Source organism: Anabrus simplex, chromosome 2 (assembly GCF_040414725.1).
Source record: "Anabrus simplex isolate iqAnaSimp1 chromosome 2, ASM4041472v1, whole genome shotgun sequence".
NCBI classification, from domain to species: Eukaryota; Metazoa; Arthropoda; class Insecta; order Orthoptera; family Tettigoniidae; genus Anabrus; species Anabrus simplex.
Window position 1 is genome coordinate 282,731,714 of NC_090266.1, and position 24,982 is coordinate 282,756,695.

The 24,982-nt window shown below is 40.8% G+C and overlaps 1 protein-coding gene across 4 annotated transcripts in view; it reads right to left on the reverse strand.

Moving 5' to 3' along the window:
• Nucleotides 1–24,982, reverse strand: part of CNT2 (Concentrative nucleoside transporter 2) — a 407,606-nt gene that overhangs the window by 277,973 nt on the left and 104,651 nt on the right. For all 4 annotated transcript variants that reach the window (XM_067139021.2, XM_067139023.2, XM_067139024.2 and 1 more), the window contains one exon: nucleotides 6,731–6,805. In XM_067139021.2, the coding sequence (XP_066995122.2) occupies nucleotides 6,731–6,784 (54 nt within the window). In that variant the 5' untranslated portion in view covers nucleotides 6,785–6,805. Of the gene's footprint in view, nucleotides 1–6,730; nucleotides 6,806–24,982 lie in introns of those variants that run through there.

A 24,982-nucleotide genomic window follows, 5' to 3' on the forward strand; every position in this document is an offset into this window, starting at 1 on the left:
TTGCAGGAATGTTGCGGACAGTACAAGTACACAGCCCCCGAGCCAGGTGAATTAATCATTTAAGGTTAAAAGCTCCGAACTGGTCGGGAATCGAACCCGGGGCTCTCTTACATGAAGGCGACTATGCTGACAATTCAGCCAATGAGGTGGACACAAACAGAAATGGACAGAGACTAACCGACTTCTGTAGAAATTTCAACCTAAAACATGCCTCAGTGGACTTCCGAGCGAGAAGAAACCTGGGTATCACCTAACACGACGCAGAGAGAGTTCCAGATCGACCATGTGGCAATAACAGCTAGAAACCAAACTGAAATTTTGAACGTCAAAGTAAGAAAAATCCCAAACGTCGACTCGAACCACTATCTCTGGGAGATCAAAGTAAGATTCCAACCGAAGAAACCCAAGCCGAGAACCAAGTAGCCTCAAATTAACACAGAGACTCCGAAAAAGAACAAAGACAGATATAATGAAAAAACCTGTCTACGTTGGACTTGATCAGAAATCAGTGAGTCGTTTACCAAAGCTGTCGAAGGTTTGGGAAACCCGCCAAGGAAACGGAAACACAGGTGGTGGAATGAAAAGTGTGACAACGCTCTTGAGAAGACACTACATGCGTGGAAGAGGTGCCACACCAACAGGACCGAGGAGAAATGGGAAGTTTTCTGGTAAGAAAGGAAAACGGCAATGAAGGTCATAAGATTCGAAAAGAGAAACATAACAGAAATAGGGTTAAGAAGTTAGAAGAAGAGTTTAGATAAAACAACACTCGAGGTTTTACAGAACATTCAAAGAGGTACTACTGGGATGTCAGCCACCAACACTGTGCTTCAAGTGAAAGATGGTACTATAGCGACGGACGACAAGGAAAACTGTGAGCTTTTGACAAACTACTTCAAAGCCCTCCTATACTGAGAACTCATAGAAAGATTGGGTACTCAGAATTGCTCTCACCAGAATACGGATTCCAAGCCACCAAGGTTAGATGAGATCAAGCGCATAATCAGCGAACTTAAAAACTATAAAAAGCCGGGTGAAGACGACAACATCGCAGAAATGTGTACGATCAGAGGACAAATCGCAGCAGAAACAATCCACCGCAGCATACAAACATCTGGAAAACTGAAAGGGTCCCTAAAGACTGGAAATGCGCCCAAGTGCACTAATTTCATAAGAAAGGTAACCGGAAAGTCTAAAACAACTACAGAGTGGTTCTCTCTTCTTCTGATGGCTTACAAGATACTCTCCAAAGTCCTACTGAACAGAGCCGAAGAAGAAGCAGACCGCCTCATTGATGAATACCAAGCTGGCTTTCGAAAAGAGAGGTCGGGCGCAGAACAGATATTCAACTACAAAACATTCTTCTCTGAGAAGCCAAAACTCCGTAAAAATGTTTGTTGACTTCAAGAAGGCTGACTCAACTGACAAACTAACTTTAACACCCTAGAGGAGTTCGGGACTGACAGGAAAACGAGAGAAATAATAAAACAAACCCTGATGGACACCATCTGAAAAGTCAATTTCTTCGAAGAAATCTATTGTCCCTTTGAAATAAAGACAAGAGTCAGACAAGGAGGCGGCCTATCACCGATCCTCTTCAACATCGTTCTGTAGAAATCATGAGAACCTGGGAGAAAGCTTTGGAAGTGGAAGGAAAAAAGGAGGATACACCAGGGGAGAAAGGACAGAATCTGGAGGTTAAATATTTAGCTTTTGTTGGTGGTCTTAACATGTTTTTCTAACTGGCTTTAGGTAACAAACCAAACAGCCAGCTTCAAATACATTTGAATAAAAAAAAAAGATAAACAGTAAACTTACACATTCCCACACAGGAGTTTTTACAGCAAATAATAATAATAATAATAATAATAATAATAATAATAATAATAATAATAATAATAATAATAATAATAATAATAATAATAATAATAATAATAATAATAATAAATATTAATTAATAATAATTAATATTATTAATAATAAATAATTAATATTTATTATTATTATTAGGGCCTATTATTATTATTATTATTATTATTATTATTATTATTATTATTATTATTATTATTATTATTATTATTATTATCGTCATTTATTTATTCACTTATTTTAAATTTTATTTAACTGGAAGTCGCCAAGTAATAATTACATTAAATTATTGTACAAAATTTAATATTTTGATCGATGTAATTTTTTATGTTGCAACTAATGCCCAAGTGTGAGGCAATTAATCATTTCATTTATTTTATTTATTTATTTATTTACATTTTATGTTATTCATATTACAATTGCCACGCAACAATGGCGCACTTAGTTAGTGAAATATTACAATTAGCGCCTAACAGCAGGGCAGATATTTTAATAACGGTTACGTGCCAGATGCGACCTTGCCGGATGCAACCCGGCCATTATCGTGCCAATAGCGACCGAGCGGATATGCACCGTGCCGCATGCGACCCATCAATCACTTACAATTGATCTGCATTAAGGGCTATCACCAAGTGGCAGATTGCTTCTCAGTAGCTAACTTGGTCTTTTCTAAAATAAAGGTCTGACACCGTTGTTAGCAGGTTCGAGTGCCGTTGGTCGAAAGAAAAATATGATAATGTTGCTGGCTTTACGTCCCAGTAATTACTTTTATGGTTTAAGGAGACGCCGAGGTGCCGGAGTTTAGTCCCGCGGGACTTATTTTACGTGCCAGTAAATCCACCGACACAAAGCTGACGCATTTGAGCGCCTTCAAATACCACCAGACTGAGCCAGGATGGAACCTGCCAAGTTGGAGTCGGAAGACCAGCATCTCAACCGTCTGAGCCGTCGAGCCACTTAGCCCGGATGAAAAAAATTTCACCATGAGAATGTAGGCCGGCAGGGTAGGAAAGTTGGTGTACACAATTTGTAATCACTAGATTGCGTACCAAAAGCCTGGATTCAAATCTAAACTTCTTCGCAGTGTTCAAATGAAGTGAGGCAATATGATGCTGTTGATGGTGATTCGGCCGTCGGATAGGGACGTAAAGCATTGAGCAGACCCCTTGGTATTATTCGAGAGGAGTAGGGTACGTGCCGACACCGGGTTTCATCTTTCCCTACCTCATTACCATAATCTCACATCCAGACGCGCAGGCCTCCCATGTGCGTCAGGTAGAAAGACCTGCACCAGGCAAGCCGAACACGTCCTCGGACACTCCCGGCACTAATAGGACACGATAAGTAAGTAGGCCTAAGTCGTAAATAATTTCAGAGAATTAGGATCTTCTTTTTTGCTAGTGGTATAACATCGCACCGACACAGACAGGTTTTAAGGCGACGATGTCCGACTCGTTGGCTGAATGGTCAGCGTACTGGCCTTCGGTTCAGAGGGTCCCGGGTTCGATTCCCGGCCGGGTCGGGGATTTTAACCTTCATTGGTTAATTCCAATGGCCCGGGGGCTGGGTGTTTGTGCAGTCCCCAACATCGCTGCAACTCACACATCACACATTACACTATCCTCCACCACAATAACACGCAGTTCCCTACATATGGCAGATGCCGCCCACCCTCATCGGAGGGTCTGCCTTACAAGGGCTGCACTCGGCTAGAAATAGCCACACGAAATTATATATATTATAGGCGACGATGGGATAGGAAAGGGCTAAGAGTGGGAAGGAAGCGGCCTTGTCCTTGATTAAAGTACACATCGACTTTCACATTTGCCTGATGTGAAAATGGGAAACCACGGAAAACCATCTTCAGGGCTGCCGACAGTGTTTTCGAACCCATTTTCTCCCGGATGCCAGCTCACAGCTGCGCGCTCCTAACCGCACGGCCAACTCGCCCAGTAGGAAATTTATTGAACATCTCCCTTGGTAAATTATTCCAATCCCTAACTCCTCGTCCTATAAACGAATATTTGCCGCAATGTGTCGTCTTGAGTTCTAAATTTATCTTTATATTGTGATCTCTCCTACTTTTAAAAACACCACTCAAACTTATTCGTCTACTAATGTCCTTCTACGCCATCTCACTACTGACAGCTCGGAACATCCCGCTTAGTCGAGCAGCTCGTCTTCTGACTTCTAAGTCTTCCTAGCCCAAGATTTGCAATCTTTTCGCAACGCTACTCGTGTGTTTTGTTACCAAACATTATCGATTGTTTTCTAAAAGGGATTCAAACTTAATTGCGGAGTCCCCGGTACAGCGTAATTAGATTCTGATACAAATTTAGATATGACTAGCTAATGTACCCGTGCTTCGCTACGGAATTCTACATTGTATTCAGAATTCTAGGTTAAATACTCTACACGTTGTGAATAAGATTATATTAAACTACATAGCTCTTAAAGTTACTCAGAAAAGCGATGGGCAAGTCACCATACGTATTTTCGCATGTGAAGACTTGGTTAGGAAATTATAATGGCAGGTCCTCTTGCCTACTGTCAGTCACAATCAACTTGGTAAGTTTTCATTATGATGGTAGGCCCACTTGCCTACTGCCAGTCAGTGGAGTTGGGCAGTTTGATGATAATGGCAGGCACTCACTCTCTACCTGTCTTTTTACATCATCAGGAAGACTGTCTTTGTGGTTTTGCCAACTGAAATCATCATAGGTCATTACAATGAAGTCAACAGAAATGTCGCAGTTACAAGAAATGCTATCATAATTATGAAATACTCGATAAAATAGAAAACTGCACATTTTCTCATTTTTAACAGTACTATGCTGCCGATCTAACAGTCCAAAGTTCCCGACCTGGAATGACCAGGCCGCAGACAGCCGTGAACAATCCTCTGCCATTATTCCTTTAAGTGTGCACACTGCTCATTCCAATCAGTGCCACAGAGAAGGAATCAAATGCGTGGAGTACTATGATAAACCAGTATGTTACGTACCAGTAGTACCAGAAAATCGATGAACCAGAGGAAAGTCATGCTAAAGAAGAAAGTTATCTAACTCCACATTCCCCTGTGGAGGGGGGCGGTAGAATTACACCCACGGTATTCCCTGCGTGTCGTAAGGGGCTCTCAACTTGGGAGCGTGGGTTAGTGACCACGGGGCACTGAGTTAAGTCCTAGCACTGCTTCCACTTACTTGTGCCAGGCTCCTCATTTTCATCTATCCTATCCGACTTTCCTTGGTCAAATCTTGTTCTATTCCAACCCCGACGGGATTAGAACTTTCTAGGCCTAGAGAGTCGTTCGTTTTCACGCCCTTTGTGGCTGGTGTCTTTCTTTCGCTGATATCTTCCTTTTTCGCAGTGTCGGATTCCTTCCATTTTTCTCCCTGATTAGTGTTAAATAAAGGATGGTCACCTAGTTGCACTTCCTCTTAAAACAATAATCACCACCACCACCACCACCACCACCACCACCACCACCACCACATTAACACGTAGCATTTCTCCTCTAATGGTTGGCGTCCAGAAAAGCATCCAGCCGTAAAAGAATGCCAAATCTGCTACACACCCTGACCCGCAGTAAGAACCGGATAGAGTGGGGAGTAATAGAAACGAGCCTAGTGGCATCACTGCTCGCTTCTCACCAAGACAGTCCGGGTTTGATTCCCGGCCAATATTTGTGGGATTTACGAAATGAAATACCACGCACATTTTCTGGAGATGAAAAATGGGAAACCACGAGAAATAATTTTCGAGGATGGACGACGGGGTATTCGAACCCAGCAGCCTACCGAAGTAGCTGTAACTAGTCGTCCGGCAACGCACTGACCTAACCTGCTTGGTACCTTCTCCCAGACATGGAGGCTCAGCTCCATATATGGAGATATTTTAGGAAAATACCATTTATTTGCTAATGGCTTTACGTCTCACCGACACAGATAGGTCTTATGGCGACGATGGGATAGGAAAGGCCTAGGAGTTGAAGGGAAGCGGCCGTGGCCTTAATGAAGGTACAGCCCCAGCATTTGCCTGGTGTGAAAATGGGGAACCACGGAAAACCATATTCAGGGCTGCTGACAGTGGGATTCGAACCCACTATCTCCCGGATGCAAGCTCACAGCCGCGCGCCTCTAACCGCATGGCCAACTCGCCCGGTGGGAAAAGACGTAAACGCATCACCATATTTCGTGTTGCAAAACGAGTTTCCCCCAGAAGTGTTATGTAAAGTAGGGGCAGTAGCTGCTTATAAGACTTTTAGAAATTACATTGCACTTCGTTTAGCTTACCTTATCTTGGGTGATGACACAACTTATCAAATGACAATTTGCTTGTCAACGCCGGTCGCATCCGGCACGGTTACAGATTATGCGGTCGCTAGTGGCACGGGTCGCATGCGGCATGGTCGCATCTGGCACGCCACCTTAATAACATGTGTATGTTTCTCAGGAATGAAGATAAGCTGTGTGATACTATCGTATGTGAAAGGAGAAAACAGCGATAAACAATTGTATTTGATCATAGAACAGTTCAGCCTTATGTCGTCTGCCCCTCTCCTTATCGTATCGGGAGTCATGAAAATGACTTTCCTCCGTGGTTTGCCATTTTCATACCAGGCAAATGCTGGAGCTGTACATTAATTAAGGCCACGGCCGGTTCCTTCCCACTTTCAGTCCTTTCCTATCCTATCGTTGCCATAAGACCTATCTGTGTCGGTGCGACGTAAAGCAAATTGAAAAATATAGTGAACTACAAGGATGAATGCTGAAACTCCAACGTAGATACGTGATCTAACTATACAGTCATTCACAGCTCTGGCGTAATACGAGTAATAATCCATGGTCTATACACTTACCAGGGAAGAAGGATCTTCTGAGTTCGTATCTCGTTCAAATGAAGGATTCTCCATGTTATCGAATTTCTATACAATCTGAAACCAGAAACATAATATTTCATTAGCAACAGTAATTTGTCAGCAATAACATAGTGATTATGTGAGGTGAGTGGAGGGGATAGGTTAGTCCTGGGAGAATAAAGAACTTGCTCATGGAGGGCAAGAGAAACAGAGAGAGACAAGGCAATGATAGTTAGACTGTTTTTAATGATAAGAGGTGTGGAACTAAACGAAGCCATAGAGCTAGTTACAAACACAAGATTGTGGAGGCGCTTGGTTAATTCACAGAAGCTTGCAATTTGCTTTACATCGCACCGACTCAGACAGGTCCTATAGCGACGATGGGATAGGAAAGGACTGAGAATAGGAAGGAAGTGGCCGTGACCTTAACTAACGTACAGCCCCGGCATTTGCCTCGAGTGGAAATGGGAAACCAAGGAAAACCATCTTCAGGACTTCCGACACACGGACAGCACGCTCACTGATACTACATGCACCGTGCATGTTTGACTAGCAGTCATTCTTCGTCAGGTGGCGCTGCTATCGCCTGAACGGGGTTATATCGATAGTAGGTAGGTGGTCATAATGTTCTGGCTGATCAGTGTATATAGTGCAGTTAACAGTGAAACAGAATAAAACCCACTGTCTCCCGAATGCAAGCTCACAGCTGCGCGACCCTAAACGCACGGCCAACTCGCTCGGCGTTGTTGCTACTCAGAGGGGTCTTATGGCAGCGTTAGGATAGGACAGGGTTCTGACTGGGAACCAAGCGACTGTGTTCTTAATTAAGGTGCAACCATGCTGCTGATGATGATGATGATGATGCTTGTTGTTTTAAGGGGCCTAACATCGAAGGTCATCGGCCCAAGGTGCAACCTTAGCATTTACCCAGTGTGAAAATGGAGAACCGCGGAAAATCATCTTCATGGGTGCCGACAACGCGAATGCAAGCTAACAGCTACTCGCCTCGAATTGCGCAATCAACTCGTTTGAACATGAAGATATATGTATGTATGTATGTATGTATGTATGTATGTATGTATGTATTCTACCAGTTACGACCTGTACATGCCGTATTTTTTACTATTAATTGTACTTCATCATCACGCAAGACGTTCAGAGCGAACTTGGTTTGTTTACGTTCGGAGGCGCGAGCAGGCGAGCCTGTGGCAGCTGTGTGTGTGACGTAGCTACAGGGACAGTATAGACTACCCGCCTGACGCCACGTGTAGCCTGCATGGTATGTTCTGGATGCCTTCGCGAACATTCGATTGAAATTATTTTAAACTCCTGTAATAATAATCGCAGCGACTTGAGCGACACGTCATTTTGAAGAGGATAACACAAACGTCTCAAATTGTGAACATCAAGAAAATTCGTCTAGGGATTCGCGAGATAATCAGCCTCAAGAGATCCCGTCATCTGATGACGTAGGAGCCCCAGATCACACATCATCACTCATCGGCAGTCCACGGAGCAGCACGCTTGGAGAGAGGAGAGGAGAGAGCGAAGAAACACAGCAGCTCTGATTCATCGCACTGGCAAGGCCAGGCATATCAACGGGTCAACGCTCACAGCGCTCGGTCTGGCTAAGCTAGCCTGGGCACAGTACGGTCCCGGCGACATCTTGGGAGCGCTCTCTGGAAGCGCGGACTACTCACCTGCGGCGAGGCGGCACTGGCTCCTGGTAGGGGCCAATACTCCTACTCCCGGTTTGGTACACCGTTTCTCGGTGTGTCACCTGGAACACTTGGAGAGCAAATTTGTCTTGCCGGTCCGCCGTCCATCGGACCAACCCTCACCCAGGCTACTCGATTGCCTTCTGCCGTGGGAGGCACCACTTAAAAACGTACGCCTAAAGCAACGGTACCTGTGTGCTGGGACCCCAAACCTCGTCCGGTGGTCCGTCTACGGGCGTTTGACCCTCCCTTCCTTACCCCAACGGCCGGCCTACGGGCCCTTGGCTTGTATAGCTTGGTGCAGCTAGGTAGGTAGGGCTCACATGTCGAACACACCCCTGGGCACACACACACAAATAAACACTGCCGCAATGTCACTAAATGGCACTCGCTCACGCACTATGCTTGGACCCAACCGAGCCGGGGTGGACCGAGTAGCTTCGACCGGGGAAGGTTCAGGCATTCAAAACCCTACCCAGGGTAGTAGCAGAACTTCGTTCCTGAAGAAGAATTCACATAAGGACCAGGAAGAAAAATCGAAGAAAAAGAAGGACACTGGTACAAAACTACCTGAGAAAAAGCCTGCTGACAAGAGTTATTTCTCCTCAGCCAGCATTATTTCTCCTCAAGGAAGGAAATCAGCGGAAGAATACACGAAGGAAAACTACCCGAAGGACCCAAGACTTGCAAATAGGCAGCACCAAAAGGAAGTCGCGGGAACCCCCACCACTATAACTCCTAAAACTCCGAAAAGAACAGCTGATAACTTCACCCCACCGTCGAAGGAAAAAATAATTGAAAAGAAGACGAAGAAGCAAGAGGACGATGAAGGTTTCCTTCTTGTTGACAATAAGCATGCTGCCAAGGTACCCATTACCCAGCCTAGTACATCAGTACCTACGACAAATCAGTACCAAGCACTGACAGAGGAGAGGGATGTCTCGACCAATCCAGCGACGAGGGTGCGCCCTCTACCAATCACAATACAGAAGGACCCGCTCTCGTCATCTGATAGGCGAAAATTCCTGAAGCAACACTTAAAGGACAACTACACTGTTCACCTGCTACCAAAGGGAGCAATTAAATATCTTCTTAATACGATGAGGGACTATAAGACTTTTATAGATCTTCTCAGTAAAGAAGAGGTAGAATACTACACATATAGCTCTGAACCGCCTAAAACCATACAGGTGGTAATAAGAAAATTACCAATTGATACTCCACCGGAAGAACTACAACAAGCACTAATGGAAAATGGCTACCCAGTTAGAGCCGTTATACAGTTGGCTAAACCCTATCCAGTAGAAAATGCAAACCAAGAGGAGCCACCAGAGAGACGCCCTATGCCATTGTACGTAGTAACCCTCGACAACACTGCAGAAGGGAAGAACATTCATAACGAAACGACGATCCTAGACCATTTCATTACAGTAGAGCGATACAGGAGGCCAGCTGGGCCACCACAATGCAAAAGGTGCCAAAGGCCAGGCCATACGCAAAGAAATTGCCACCTGGCACCCAGATGCGTTAAATGCCCCGGACGACACGCAACTGAGGAGTGTCCTGTAAACACTTGGAAAGATTTCAAATGTTGTAACTGCGGCGGCACGCATACAGCAAACTATAGAGGGTGTGAAACCCTCAAGGCGGTAAAAGCCAAAGCTAAGCAAAGGGACCAGAATAGGAAGGAAGCCACGCAACCCGCCATCAACATTGACAGCAGGACTGACTTTCCACCGCTTCCCCAGTCGGACGAAACTGTGGTAGACCCAATAGCTGTTACCTCAAACACTATCAGAGTACCAGTGAAAAGACCACAGCGCACGCAGGTTCTAATACCTGCACAGAGAAAAATCACACTGTCAGATGACAGAGCAGAAGCCGCAAGACAGCTAAATAACCTACCAACCCACGAGCAGTTTTACCTCTTATCAGAAAAACTGCACACATCAGGTATTGCAGCACAAATCAACAGCATGCTCTTCAACATCATATACCCCAAGGAAGGACAGACAGCGCTCCAAGTGGCACTTCAATACATAATGGTTAACCATGGCCAACAACAGACAGAATAATCCCCATGTACCTCGCAGTACACGTTGCTTTGTTTGGAACGCTCAAGGCTTAAAGCCTAAAACACAAGAGCTGCAATACCTCCTACAGGAGTACAACGTAGATATAGTACTTCTCCAGGAATACTTTCTAAAACCGAACCACAAGTTCTGGATCCCCGGGTATGTGGTATACCGCACTGATCGCCAAGGTGTTAGGGGAGGAACGGCGATCATCATTAAAAAACATATCAAACATGAACAAGTGGCCACACCAGCGCTTGAAGTACTCGAGGCCACAGCAGTAAAAATTATCACGCATAATGGACCATTGACCCTAATATCAGTCTACAAGTCACCGAAAAAGCCCCTGGACCTGCTTCTCAGCTATGGAACTCCAATAATAATAGCCGGAGACCTAAACAGCAAACACGGGACCTGGAATTCAAGAGCCGAGAACGCGGCAGGTAGACTACTCCTCGACTATGTGAACAATAATAATATCTACGCCATAGGACCCACAGAGCCGACCCGGATACCAACAAATGAAAATCACCGGCCTGACGTACTTGACATTGCCATATGCAAGGACGTCAGCTGCACGGTGGAAATGAATACTGTGGTAGCCACTGACTCTGACCACAACCCGGTACTTCTTACCATAGGAGACACGACAACCAAAAACCATGCACAGACCATAAAATGGAGAAACGTGGACTGGAAGAAGTACAGGGATATCATGGAAGAATACTATAGCAACCCTCCATCTAAACCCAACACGGCTGACGAAATAGACCAAGCCATAGAAAATATAAGCGCGAGCATAATGTCGGCAGCCAAGCACGCTTAGGCTGCCACCTGAAACTCGCCCCACTACGGACATACCAGACCAGCTTAAGGATCTCTTGAAACACAAACGACAGGTACGGAAAAGATGGCAAACGTACCGCCTACAAGCTGACAAAACCGAGTACAACAGGCTTGTAAAGAGGTGCACAGATGAAATTCGAGCTCACAACAAGCTATGGGAGGAAAAAATAAAATCCCTGCAGACTCAGGACAAAAGTATATGGGAAATGACGAGATCACTAAAAAGAAGTAGTCAAAACCTCCCTATACTAAAGAAAAACAATCAGGTAGCGCAAACAGCACAAGAGAAAGCAGAACTGCTAGCCGTCACCCTCGAACACAGGTTCCAACCGAACCCATCACATCCACGCTATGAGACTACACTACAAGAAAAACCTTCAAGGAGCACCACGACTCACCACAGTCACAGAAATTAGAAATCTCATTCGAAAATTGAAAAATCAGAAAGCCCCAGGCCCCGATCAGATCGCGAACAGGACACTGAAGGAGCTTCCTGCAACAGCGCTACAACACTTAGTTGACATCTACAATGCAGCACTACAACTAGGCTACTTCCCAGCTAAGTGGAAATTAGCTAAAGTTATTACACTCGCTAAACCAAACAAGGACCACAGCAACCCAGACAACTACCGACCAATAATTCTGTTGGATGGATTAGCTAAGCTATTCGAAAAACTAATACAACTCAGGCTCTTAGAAACTGAGAATATCAAGAATGCCATCCCCAATGAACAGTTCGGTTTCAGAGCGGAACATTCCACGGTTCAACAGCTAATTCGAATAATCAACATTATTACAAAATCACTCAACCAGAGGAGAGCTAGGCCAGTGGTATATCTCGACGTAGCCGAGGCCTTTGACAGGGTCTGGATAGCAGGGCTACTACTAAAACTACGAAGGCTGAACATAAACGACACGTATTGGAGGCTCCTAGCAGATTACCTCTCCAACAGAAAATTCTTCGTATCCGTAAATGGGGCCAACTCGACACAATAGGATATTAGGGCGGGTGTACCGCAGGGCAGTATCCTAGGCCCCCTGTTCTACATCATATTTACAGCTGATATCCCAAATACGGAAGGTACCGAAGTCGCTCTATACGCAGATGACACATTAATAACAGCAGACTCATTTAAAGTAAAAATTGCAGTAAGTAAAGTGCAAGAAACACTCAACAAAATCCATGAATGGATGAAGACGTGGAGAATCAAATTCAACGCAAGCAAGACAGTAGCTGTTCTTCACACAATGAGATATGACCATAAACCAATAGTCAACATTCAGCTAAATGGAACAGAAATACTATGGTCACCTGAAGGGAAGTACCTCGACGTCATACTGGACAAGAAACTAACCTTCAAAAGCCAAGTAGAATCAATCACAAACAAAACAAAGCAGGCAGCAAGACCCCTATACTGTCTGCTGTCCCGCAAATCTAAACTAAATAGAACAAATAAACTCTTGCTATACAAAACACTCATCAGGAGTGTGAAAATGTATGCTGCCCCAGCCTGGGGAACAGTGCGGGACACGTACCTCGAAAGGCTACAAATACAACAAAACAAACTTCTGAGAATGATAGCTGACGTCCCATACCACATTAGTAATGGGAAAATCAGACAAATATTGAGTACCCCCACACTTAAACATGAAATCCGAAATGCCGCTAAACAGTTCTACAGCAAACAGGCAGGAACAAGCAATCCACTCATTAAAGAGATCCATGATATGGATGAACAGGTATTTTACAAAATCAAACACCCGAAGACACTACTAAATTGAATCGAAACGGACGCACTTATTGTGTGTGACGCAAAATACCAAGACACAATCTACTGTAGTTCATGATTAAGAAATGTACATAATGTAAATAGGCATAGCTAGTATTAATCCTGTAAATATAATATTAGTTAAGTCAATTAGTAAATGTAAATAGGGCCAATGTTAAAACAGTTGGAGAACAAGTTGGATTAACTCAAATCTAACAATCTAACACGAAATAATACAACACTAGAAACACGCTAATATCGAGCAAATTATACCATAAATAAGAAAACCAAGTTACACCAAGCAAATCACCCCCCAGTAAGCATGGGACAAAGGACCTCAGAAAGGTCGGCGGTCCCACAAAAGATTCAAAACAAAACCACTCGACCCCCCTTCGGGGGTCACGTAGTCTCGCTCTTTCAGAGACCCAGATCACACAGTCATAGCTGAGTGTCCAGCCTGACTCTCCACGCTGCAGTGTTCGTCGAAGTGCTGACAGAGGCTATCTTCGAATATTCAAAGTCTTCATGTGGGACTTAAACTCTGACAGTCGTGTTGAAATTATAAATTGTGCGCGTGTGAACTCTAATGTATAACAAAGTCTTCACAATGGACATTGAGTCTATCAGTCAAGTTGGACTTATAATCTATGCTCTGATTATGACAAGTAATGTATTGGACTTCGGTGACAACAGTCAAGTCGAACTTATATTCTGTGCGCATGTAGAAACTTCTCGATATAACTTACTTCCGTGTTTGTAGAACTGAGTTTATTACCACGTTACCTGTGTGAAACTTAGTCTCTGAATCAATATTAATTTCAATGTGACACTACTGCGATATACTAGGGACTGTGATATTTCTTTTAAGTCTCAGTCAGCAGAACTTAATCTCTGAACAAACATGTCATTGATTTCAGTGTGACACTACTACGTTATACTATTAACTGTGACATTTTGTTAAATCTCAGTCAGCAAAAGTTTAGTTATAAACAAGGGTGTTTATGAAATTGTTCGAACTTTCACATCAATGTTAACGCAAGTGATTGCCATAATCGTGTGCTACGACACCAACGTTTCACTCCGAACTCAAGCTGTGTTCTTTATCCAATTCAAACAAAATTGTGTATTATTTCTTCTGAACAGTGTGTATATTATTTGTGTGTGACTGACAGCAGTGTCTTTGATAAACTCTCGAACAGTCACCTATTTTATTTCATGTCAAGTGCACCTAACAACGAACTGTGCTTTTCATTTCAACCTTATTTCTTCGTCAAAGTGTTTAGTATTATTGCGTGACTGACAGCAGTGTCTTTGATAAACTTAATAGCAGTCATACATTTCTTTCAACGTCAAGTGCTACTTTATTTAGTGGAAAATCACCACGAACTGTGCCAAGTGCGTGAAATATTTTCCGTTTCATTATTTCTATTCATGAACTGTGCTTTATTTTTTCCAATCTCGATGCTACTCGCATCTACATCTTTAGTGAACTTATAAATTATATCTACAAGATTAAGAGTGAATTCGACGGCATATCCCAAACATATTAAATGAAACAGTGATGTTAAACAAAAGTGTCGGGGGACTGTGTAATTCTGGACACTCGTATAAGTTGTGAGACGAGTGATTACCCCGCAACATCGTCGGAGAACGTCAGAGAACGTCGGAGATCGTCCAGAACGTCGAAAGTTCGAGACTCAAACCCATATCAAACCAACCTGGGTGTTCCGGCCTAATCTCAACGTAATATTGGCAACTTCCAGAACGTGTTCCAGTCCCTTTCAGGCTGGTGAACTGGGAGCACAGGTCATCAAAATGCGATGTTGAAGACAGCGAATATATACAGTAAGGTGATGTCCACATTGAAATGCATTTTCTGAATAAAAATTATTATTCAATCTATTTAAAAATTTTCTTGTTGATAGGACCCTGCCTCCTGTACCAAGCTCTAGCTAGAAACCAACCAGAATTGCCCTGAGACCTACTTCGTGCTAACTTTAATATTAATCCATGAAGTCGGGCTATTTTACTGTTAATGTATGTACGTATGTATGTATGTATGTATGTATGTATGTATGTATGTATTGTACCAGGAAAGCCTAGGTCCTGGCCCATATCAATCGAAAGAAACGTTATTCCAGCATAAAATATCCGTCCGACGTACGAACATTTAAATAAAGTAATGTTCCAGCAGGTACCAGACTTCACGAGTGCACTAGGCGAAGTCAAGTGACGTCACCTGTCGCTCGAAGCTAACCTTCCCTAGAGATATTTCTCGAAAATAATTTTCTTTTCGCAAGCTTTTCAACGCCTTAACCAATTTCAACGGGACAAACGCTGAATCGTAGCGGACGTCATAAAAGTTAATCCCTGTGAATTTCGAATTAATCCATCCCATGGTTGTTGAGTTATAATAATTTAAAGTCTAAGGAATTTATACACTCACGGTCACATGGCCAAGAGAAACCACCCCTCCCAGCGCCAGCATATATATGTCAAGGCTAACAAGCAGAGCAGCGCAGTACAAGGACGAGTACACAGATGTGTCGTACAGTATGTTCGCGCAGTCACGGTGAAAGTACTTGCCGTCGCGTTTCCGGAACACGAAGTTATATCGCCGACAAAATTATAAAAGACGTCGCACTGTATTTAGTACATCGCGTCGCGACTACAGTCTACTTCTAAAGACATTTGAGAATATAATACGAGTGAACTTATTGAAGTGCAAGTACCAAATATTTAACGTTCACAGAATACATCATTACGTGTAGACTTAGGTTACTTCTCATGATATTGAACTTCTACAGAAACTAATGTGTAGAATTACCAGAACTCATTTCTTTTCGAGTATTGAACTGTATTTCTTTATTCACGCCATATTAGTATACGACTTACAGTAGTAATCTGGGTGAATACTAAGAACTTTTTCTGAGGTAATATGACGTTATAATAACAAGATGATCAGAAAAAAATCCTTAGTAACTTAATGACCGTGTTCAAAGACTGTGATTAGAGACTATGATTTGCCTTTTCAAGTGTGAACTGTGTAATTATGGACGTTTCAGTAACGACTTTAAATAGTATTTCATACAGGAAGGACTGTGATTATTCATTTAACGTCTTGAAGTTCAATTACGCCATAAACTGTGTTCAAGAGTAAATGACAGTGTCAGTGATAACTACTCGCACTAAGCGAATTTTTCGAGTGCGAAAAATCACCTTAACGAGCTGCAATTCTACACGATCCAGTTCCAGCTATCATCACCTCATCGGGGACGTCAACATGGTGTGTTAAGGGAACATCGCCGACCCTGATTCTCCACGGAACATTCCAGATGTCCATCTTTCAACATTTGTAGCAACATTTCTTTCATTAAGTGAGTAGTAACAAACTGACTAGAATTTTCTCATTAATTTTGAACAGTGGAAACTTCAGTGCCGCGTGTGAACAAATATTTCAGAGTTCTCATAGTTTCTCAGAAGTGATTAATTTAATTTTCAAATTTAATTTTCATATCTCATAGAAAGACTTTAGGCTTTTCCAGTGTGCTATACATCAAGGTTTACAAACTGAAAAACTGAAAACTTTTAACAGAATTTAATTTCTCATGTCAATTTGCAATTACAAGTGTGTGCTCATATTTAGAAAGACTTTAGGTGGAAATCTAATACCTCGTCTTTTCACATATGAAAGACTTTGGAATCAGTGATATTCATTTAATTTTCATGAACAGAATTCAGGAAGATTACGTTCAAACTTTTAATTTCAATGCCAGATTTGAGTCCAATAATCATATTGCAGGGTGAAGAATTAATAAATTGTTAAAAAAAATTAACCATCTATTATTCGCTCTGCGAGTCTATCCTACTCTGTATCGGCTCCAAAACAAGTTCCACTCCCTGAGGTCCTACTCATGTCCTTTCCCCAAAAACTTTTCCTGGTACAGTATGTATGTACGTAGAGATGGGAAGTACTGTATTTGAGTAAAAGTAATCGGATTTCTTGTAACGATCACATTATTACAAAATTTTACTCTTTACAAACAGTAATTTTTACTTGTAATTTTATTCTTGAAATAAAATTGTGATCATTAAATTCCACTAATTGCTACACACCGCATGGAAGCAGAAACGGCGAAAATAGATGATGAAGAAGATAACATTTTATGCTCTGCTACGCTAGAACCAGTAGCTTCACCAGTGCTGGATGAGATACTTACGTCTCCAGTACTTCCAAAATATATATAATCTTTATCCCAGTGATGTTTTTAAAATTAAACACAGGTATTCGTCCAAGTGCCCCTATAAGGCGTCTTCTCAGTAAATGCAAAGATGTACTTTACCCCAAAGAGTTTGAGGCTAGCGATGGAAATTTTAAGATGATTATTTTATTTGTAAATGGCAAATTATTTGAAACACTACAAGTCATTAACTACAATAAAAGTGATGGGAAAAGATCATTCCGAAAGTTTCAAGCTACCACGTTTGGTTTCCCCCAGTGATGATAGACACTAAATGTATATATGTTAAAAGAAACACAAATTGACGTAATAATAATTCTCTTTCAAATTTTGTATTATTCCAGACCCATGCAACAAAAAAAGGGGAGGAGGGCAGTGATCGCCTTAAGACTAGATCTCTGAATAGTAATTGTAATTGTAATTTTGTAATTGTAATAGAATTAGACATAGCTGCCGTTCTGGCAAAATTGCGCTGTGGTCGTCCCGGTAAACGCAACAGTACGGCGTAGCACATGACTACGATATCGTAAGACGTGTTTGCCGTGTGAGAAACAGTTGACCACAGGATGGGCAACGCACGAGATCTCCGCGCATTTGATTATGGCTTGATTATCGGTGCCAGGTGTATGTATGTATGGGGAATTCCACATCCGAAATCGTGCAGGCATTGAGCTTTCCACAGGATACCGTGTCAAGAGTGTTCCATACGTACGTGGATTCGGGGAATACCACCACCACCCACGACCTACTTCGGCTCTGAAATCCAAGGCCTTAACCGTCTGAGTCACTCAGCCCGGCTCCAACGTGCTGTATTTGTGATTCCTAACACTGTATATTTTCAGCAGCTACTCAGAGAGTAGTTCTTTTCTACATTTTCAACATTAATTTCCGTGATATGAAGAAAAGAGTGTTTTCTTCCTTGTCGAATATCAACGGCAGTGAAAAGCATTTATGTTTAAAATACGTTCTAAGGCCATCACGAATAAATAAATTAGAAGTGAGGTTGTAAGTCTCCTATGCTAGTCGAACGTATGGTATATTGTTGGAAGTGTCTGAGAAGGATGGTAAATGCATTTTCTTGTCCTAAAGAATGTAAGTCTGTTGTCCTATTAACTATGCCGGCCCCAGGGTGTAGGGGTAGCTTGACTGCTTCTTACACGGAGGCGTGGGGTTCGATTCCCGACGAGGCCAGGGATCTTTACCTGGATCTGAGGGCTGGTTCGACGTCCACTCAGCCTACGTAATTACAATTGAGAAGCTATCTGACGGTGATATGGCGGTCCCGGTCTAGAAAGCCAAGAATAACGACCGAGTGGATTCGTCCCACTGACTTCGTAATCTACCGGCCTGAGTAGTGGTCGCTTGGTAGGCCATGGCCTTTCGGGGCTGTTGCTCCATGGAGTTCGGTTGCTTTTTTTGTCCTATCTATTCTATCCCTAAATCTAGATACCTAACGGCGAGGAACGTGCGATTTTAATTTCACTATTCCTCATTTGATTCTTGCTAGTGGTAAGTGAATAAATCCTATAGGCGGCAGAGTACAATTTATGGTGTGTTTATATGTACAAGAAATGTTAGTTTGACATTTTCCAGTATAATTTTCATGCATGCTGGAAAATAATCTATCTATCTATCTATATATATAAAATAACTTGTCCTGACTGACTGACTGATTCATCATCGCCGAGCCAAAACTACTGGACATAAAGAAATGAAATTTTGGGCATAGATTCATATTAAGATGTAGGTGCTCGCTAAGAGAGGATTTTTGGATATTCCTTCGCTAAGGGGGTGAAAAGGGGGGTGAAATTTTAAAATGAGTGTATCTATATCTCAAAACTTTAAAAGTTTACAGATGTAAAAATTGGTATTTAGAATCTTCTTTGAAAATAAGGAAACACGTATTTTTTTGTTTTCAGAAAATCCCAATAGGAGGGGTGAAAAAGGGTGAAAATGGGGAAAAATGGGTTGAATGCCTTTAATCAGGATACCGGTACTTATATCTCAGAAAATGAAGATGTTACAGACCTGAAAATTGGTACTTTTGATCTCTTTTAAAAATAAAGAAACACGTATTTTTTTGTTTTTGGAAAATCCAATTAATGGGAGGGTGAAAAGGGGGTGAATTTTTAAAATGAGTGAATCTATATCTCCAAACTTTTAAAGTTTGCAGATGTAAAAATTGGTATTTAGAATCTTCATTAAAAATAAAGAAACACGTATTTTTTTTGTTTTCGGAAAATCGCAATAGGAGTGAAAAGGGGTGGAAAAAGGGTTGAATGCCTTTAATGAGGCTACTTATATCTCAGAAACTGAAGATATTACAGACCTGAAAATCGGTGTTTGGGATCTCCTTAAAAAATAAAGAAACACGTATTTTTTGTTTCTGGAAAATCCAATTAAGGGAGGGGGTGAAAAGGGGGTAATATTTTAAAATGAGTGTATCTATATCTCAAAACTTTTAAAGGTTATAGATGTGAAAATTGGTATTTAGAATCTCTTTTAAAAATAAAGAAACACTTATATTTTGTTTTCGGAAAATCCTAATAAGAAGGGAAGAAAAGGTTGAAGAAGGGGTCGAATGCTTTTCATGAGTCTACTTATATTTCAGAACCTGAAGATATTACAGACTTGAAAATTGGTATTTGGGATCTACTTTAAAAGTAAGGAAACACGTATTTTTTCGTTTTTGGAAAATCCAAATATTGGGGGTGAAATGGGGGGGTGAATTTTTTAAAATGAGTGTGTCTACATCTCAAAACTTTAAAATTTACAGATGTAAAATTTGGTAGTTAGAATCTCCTCTAAAAGTAAAGGAACACATATTTTTTTGTTTCCTGTGAATCGCAATAGGAGGGGTGTAAAAGGGGGAAAAAATGGGTTGAATGCCTTTAATGAGAATACATATATCTCAGAAACGAAAGATATTACAGAACTGAAAATTTGTATATGGGATCTCCTTTAAAATTAAAGAAACACGTATTTTTTAGTTTTTGGAAAATCCAATTAATGGCGGTTAAACAGGAGTGACAAATTGGGGTGAATTTTTTGAAAGACTATATCTACAGAATATCTTGGAATCGTAAAATGTTACAGACGTAAAAAGTGGGTGTTTGGAATCTCCTGTAAATGTAAAACAACATAGGTGATTTGTTTTTGGAAACTCCACTTAAGGGGAACTCAAAAGGGGTGAAATTTTGAAATGAGAATTTTTACAGTATATCTAAAAAACTTAACATGTTACAGAAGTGAAAAATGGTATTTTTTATCTCTATTAAACATAAAGAAACGTGTATTTTTTGTTTTCGGAAATATCACCTGGGTGGAGGGGGGGGGGGGTAAAAGTGACTGAAACTGGTGTTGAATTCTTTTAATTAGGCTACTGATATATCAAAAATGCAGATTTTACAGATGTGAAATTTGATATTCTCAATCTGCTTTAAAAGTAAAAATACACGTATTCTCTAAAAATCCAATGAAGCGGGGGGGGGGGGGTGAAAGAATTGAAAAATTAATTGGCTTAATTGTATGAGAATACATACATCTAATAAAAACTAAAGTTATTACAGATGTGAAAATTCGTATTTGGATCTCCTTTAAAAAGAAAGAAAAATGCGTTTTGGGCGGGAAATCATCTTGGAGGACGGGAGTGTAAAGGAGTTGAATTCCTTTCATGAGGACACATAAATCAAAAACTGAAGAAGTTAGAGTCGTGATAATTGGTATTTAGAAGATCCCTTACTATTAAAGAAACAAGTATTTTTTTCGGGAAAGTTCACTTGGGGGGGGGGGGAGTAGTGTGAAATGAAGTGAAAAAAGTAAATTACTTTTATGGGGATACTTATATCTCAAAACTGAAGGTAATAGACGTGAACATTGGTGTTTGGAATCTCCCTTAAACATAAAGAAACAAGCCTTCTTTTAATTTTTTTGTGGGGGGGGGGGGCGGTAAATAAACTTAACGGCGGTGGGGTGTAGAAGGAGGTGAGACCAATTGATTTTACTGTTATTAATGTACTTATAAGGATCCTCCGTTGCTCAGGCGGCACCGCTCCGGCCTCTCAAAGCTGGGTTCCGTGGTTCAAATCCCGGTCACTCCATGTGACATTCGTGCTGGACAAAACGGAGGCGGGATAGATTTTTCTCCGGATACTCCGGTTTTCCCTGTCATCAGCCATTCCAGCAACACATAATAATAATAATAATAATAATAATAATAATAATAATAATAATAATGTTCCGGACCGTCGTCAAATGTGCGGACCGCGCTGGCAACGGCTCCTGGACGGGTAATGACTAAGAATGCAGTCCGGCCGCGGGTTCAGTGCCGCCGAATCACCCAATATGACACCACGCCGGATCTCCTGAAGGATTTTATCCATATTAAAAATGATTAACGGAAAAAATGGCAAAGATTTACGGACCCAACTGACCAGGAGGAATACCTGAGCCTAGCCCGGGAAGTACGAAATCGATTGTTGGAAAGGAATATTGAAAAATGGGAGGAAGCGTGCTGTAAAATAATAGAAAACGAGTCAGATCGGGAATTTTGGAGGATTCTCGCAGAAAACGAGTCAGATCGCGAATTTCGGCGGATTATATATCTAAAACAATAAGCATTCAATTATAAATTTCAGTATAATACCGTAGCGAAGCACGGGTATCTTGCTAGTATATATATAAAATAGCTTGTCCTGACTGACTGACTGATTCATCATCGCCGAGCCATAACTACTGGACATAATGAAATGAAATTTTGGGGATACATTCATATTAAGATGTAGGTGCTCGCTAAGAGAGGATTTTTGGATATTCCGTTGCTAAGGGGGTAAAAAGAGGGGGTGAAGTTTTAAAATGAGTGCACCTATATCTCAAAACTTTAAAAGTTTACAAATGTAAAAAATTGGTATTTAGAATCTTCTTTGAAAATAAGGAAACACGTATTTTTTTGTTTTCAGAAAATCCCAATAGGAGGGGTGAAAAAGGGTGAAAATGGGGGAAAATGTGTTGAATGCCTCTAATCAGGATACCGGTACTTATATCTCAGAAACTGAAGATATTACAGACCTGAAAATTGGTACTTTTGATCTCTTTTAAAAATAAAGAAACACGTATTTTTTTGTTTTTGGAAAATCTAATTAATGGGAGGGTGAAAAGGGGGTGAATTTTTAAAATTAGTGAATCTATATCTCCAAACTTTTAAAGTTTGCAGATGTAAAAATTGGTATTTAGAATCTTCATTAAAAATAAAGAAACACGTATTTTTTGGTTTTCGGAAAATCGCAATAGGAGGTGTGAAAAGGGGTGAAAAAGGGGTTGAATGCCTTTAATGAGGCTACTTATATTTCAGAAACTGAAGATATTATACACCTGAAAACTGGTGTTTGGGATCTCCTTTAAAAATAAAGAAACACGTATTTTTTTGTTTCTGGAAAACCCAATTAAGGGGGTAAAAAGGGGTAATATTTTAAAATGAGTGTATCTATATCTCAAAACTTTTAAAGGTTATAGGTGTAAAAATAGGTATTTAGAATCTCCATTAAAGATAAGAAACACGTATATTTTGTTTTCGGAAAATCCTAGTAGGAAGGGTGGAAAAGGTTGAAAAAGGGATCGAATGCATTTCATGAGTCTACTTATATTTCAGAACCTGAAGATATTACAGACCTGAAAATTGGTGTTTGGGATCTCCTTTAAAAATAAATAAACACGTATTTTTTGTTTGTGGAAAATACAATTAATGGGGGGGGGGTGAAAAGGGGGTGATTTTTTGAAATGAGTGTATCTATATCTCAAAACTTTTAAAGTTTATAGATGTAAAAATTGGTATTTAGAATCTCCTTTAAAAATAAAGAAACACGTATTCTTTTGTTTTCGGAAAATCCCAATAGGAAGGGTGTAAAAGGGTGAATAATGGGTTGAATGCCTTTCATGAGGATACTTATATTTCAGAACCTGAAGATATTACAGACCTGAAAATTGGTATTTTGGATCTACTTTAAAAGTAAAGAAACAGGTATTTTTTCGTTTTTGGAAAATCCAAATATTGGGGGGTGAAAACGGGGGTGAATTTTTTAAAATGAGTGTGTCTACATCTTAAAACTTTAAAATTTACAGATGTAAAAATTGGTGGTTAGAATCTCCTCTAAAAATAAAGGAACACGTATTTTTTTGTTTCCAGTAAGTCCTAATAGGAGGGGTGTAAAAGGGTGAAAAATGGGTTGAATGCCTTTAATGAGGATACACATATCTCAGAAATGAAAGATATTACAGAACTGATAATTCGCATATGGGATCTCCTTTAAAAATAAAGAAACACGTATTTTTTAGTTTTTGGAAAAGCCAATTAATGGCGGTTAAACAGGAGTGACAAATTGGGGTGAATTTTTTGAAAGACTCTATCTACAGAATATCTTGGAATCGTAAAATGTTACAGACGTAAACAGTGGGTGAAAATCTCCTGTAAATGTAAAGAAATATAGGTTATTTGTTTCTGGAAACTCTACTTAAGGGGAACCCAAAAGGGGTGAAATTTTAAAATGAGAATTTTTACGGATATCTAAAAAACTTAACATGTTACAGAAGTGAAAAATGGTATTTTTTATCTCTATTAAACATAAAGAAAAGTGTATTTTTAGTTTTCGGAAATACCACTTGTGTGGAGGGCGGGGGTGGGGGGGGTAAAAGTGACTAAAAATGGTGATGAATTCTTTTAATTAGGCTACTGATATCTCAAAAATGAGGATGTTACAGACGTGAAATTTGATATTCGCAATCTGCTTTAAAAGTAAAGAAACACGTATTCTCGGAAAATCCAATGGGGGGGGGGGGGGTGAAAGAATTGAAACATTAGTTGACTTAATTGTATGAGAATACATACATCTAATACTAAAGTTGTTATAGACGTGAAAATTCGTATTTGGATCTCCTTTAAAAACAAAGAAAAAGGCGTTTTGTTGGGGAAACCATCTTGGAGGGCGGGAGTGTAAAGGAGTTGAATTACTTTCATGAGGACACATAAATCAAAAACTGAAGAAGTTAGAGTCGTGATAATTGGTATTTAGAAGATCCTTTACTGTTAAAGAAACAAGTATTTTTTTGCTGGAAAATTCATTTAGGGGGAGGAGAGATTATTGTGAAATGAAGTGAAAAAAAGTAAATTATTTTTATCTGGATACTTATATCTCAAAACTGAAGGTAATAGACGTGAACATTGGTGTTTAGAATCTCCCTTAAACATAAAGAAACAAGCATCCTTTTAGTTCTTTTTCGGGTGGGGGGGGCGGTGGCTGTAAATAAACTTAACGGCGGTGGGGTGTAGAAGGAGGTGAGGCCAATTGATTTTACTGTTATTAATGTACTTATAAGGATCCTCCGTTGCTCAGGCGGCAGCGCGCCGGCCTCTCACAGCTGGGTTCCGTGGTTCAAATCCCGGTCACTCCATGTGGCATTCGTGCTGGACAAAACGGAGGCGGGACAGGTTTTTCTCCGGATACTCCGGTTTTCCCTGTCATCAGGCATTCCAGCAACACATAATAATAATAATAATAATAATAATAATAATAATAATAACAATATTCCGGACCGTCGTCAAATTGCGGAC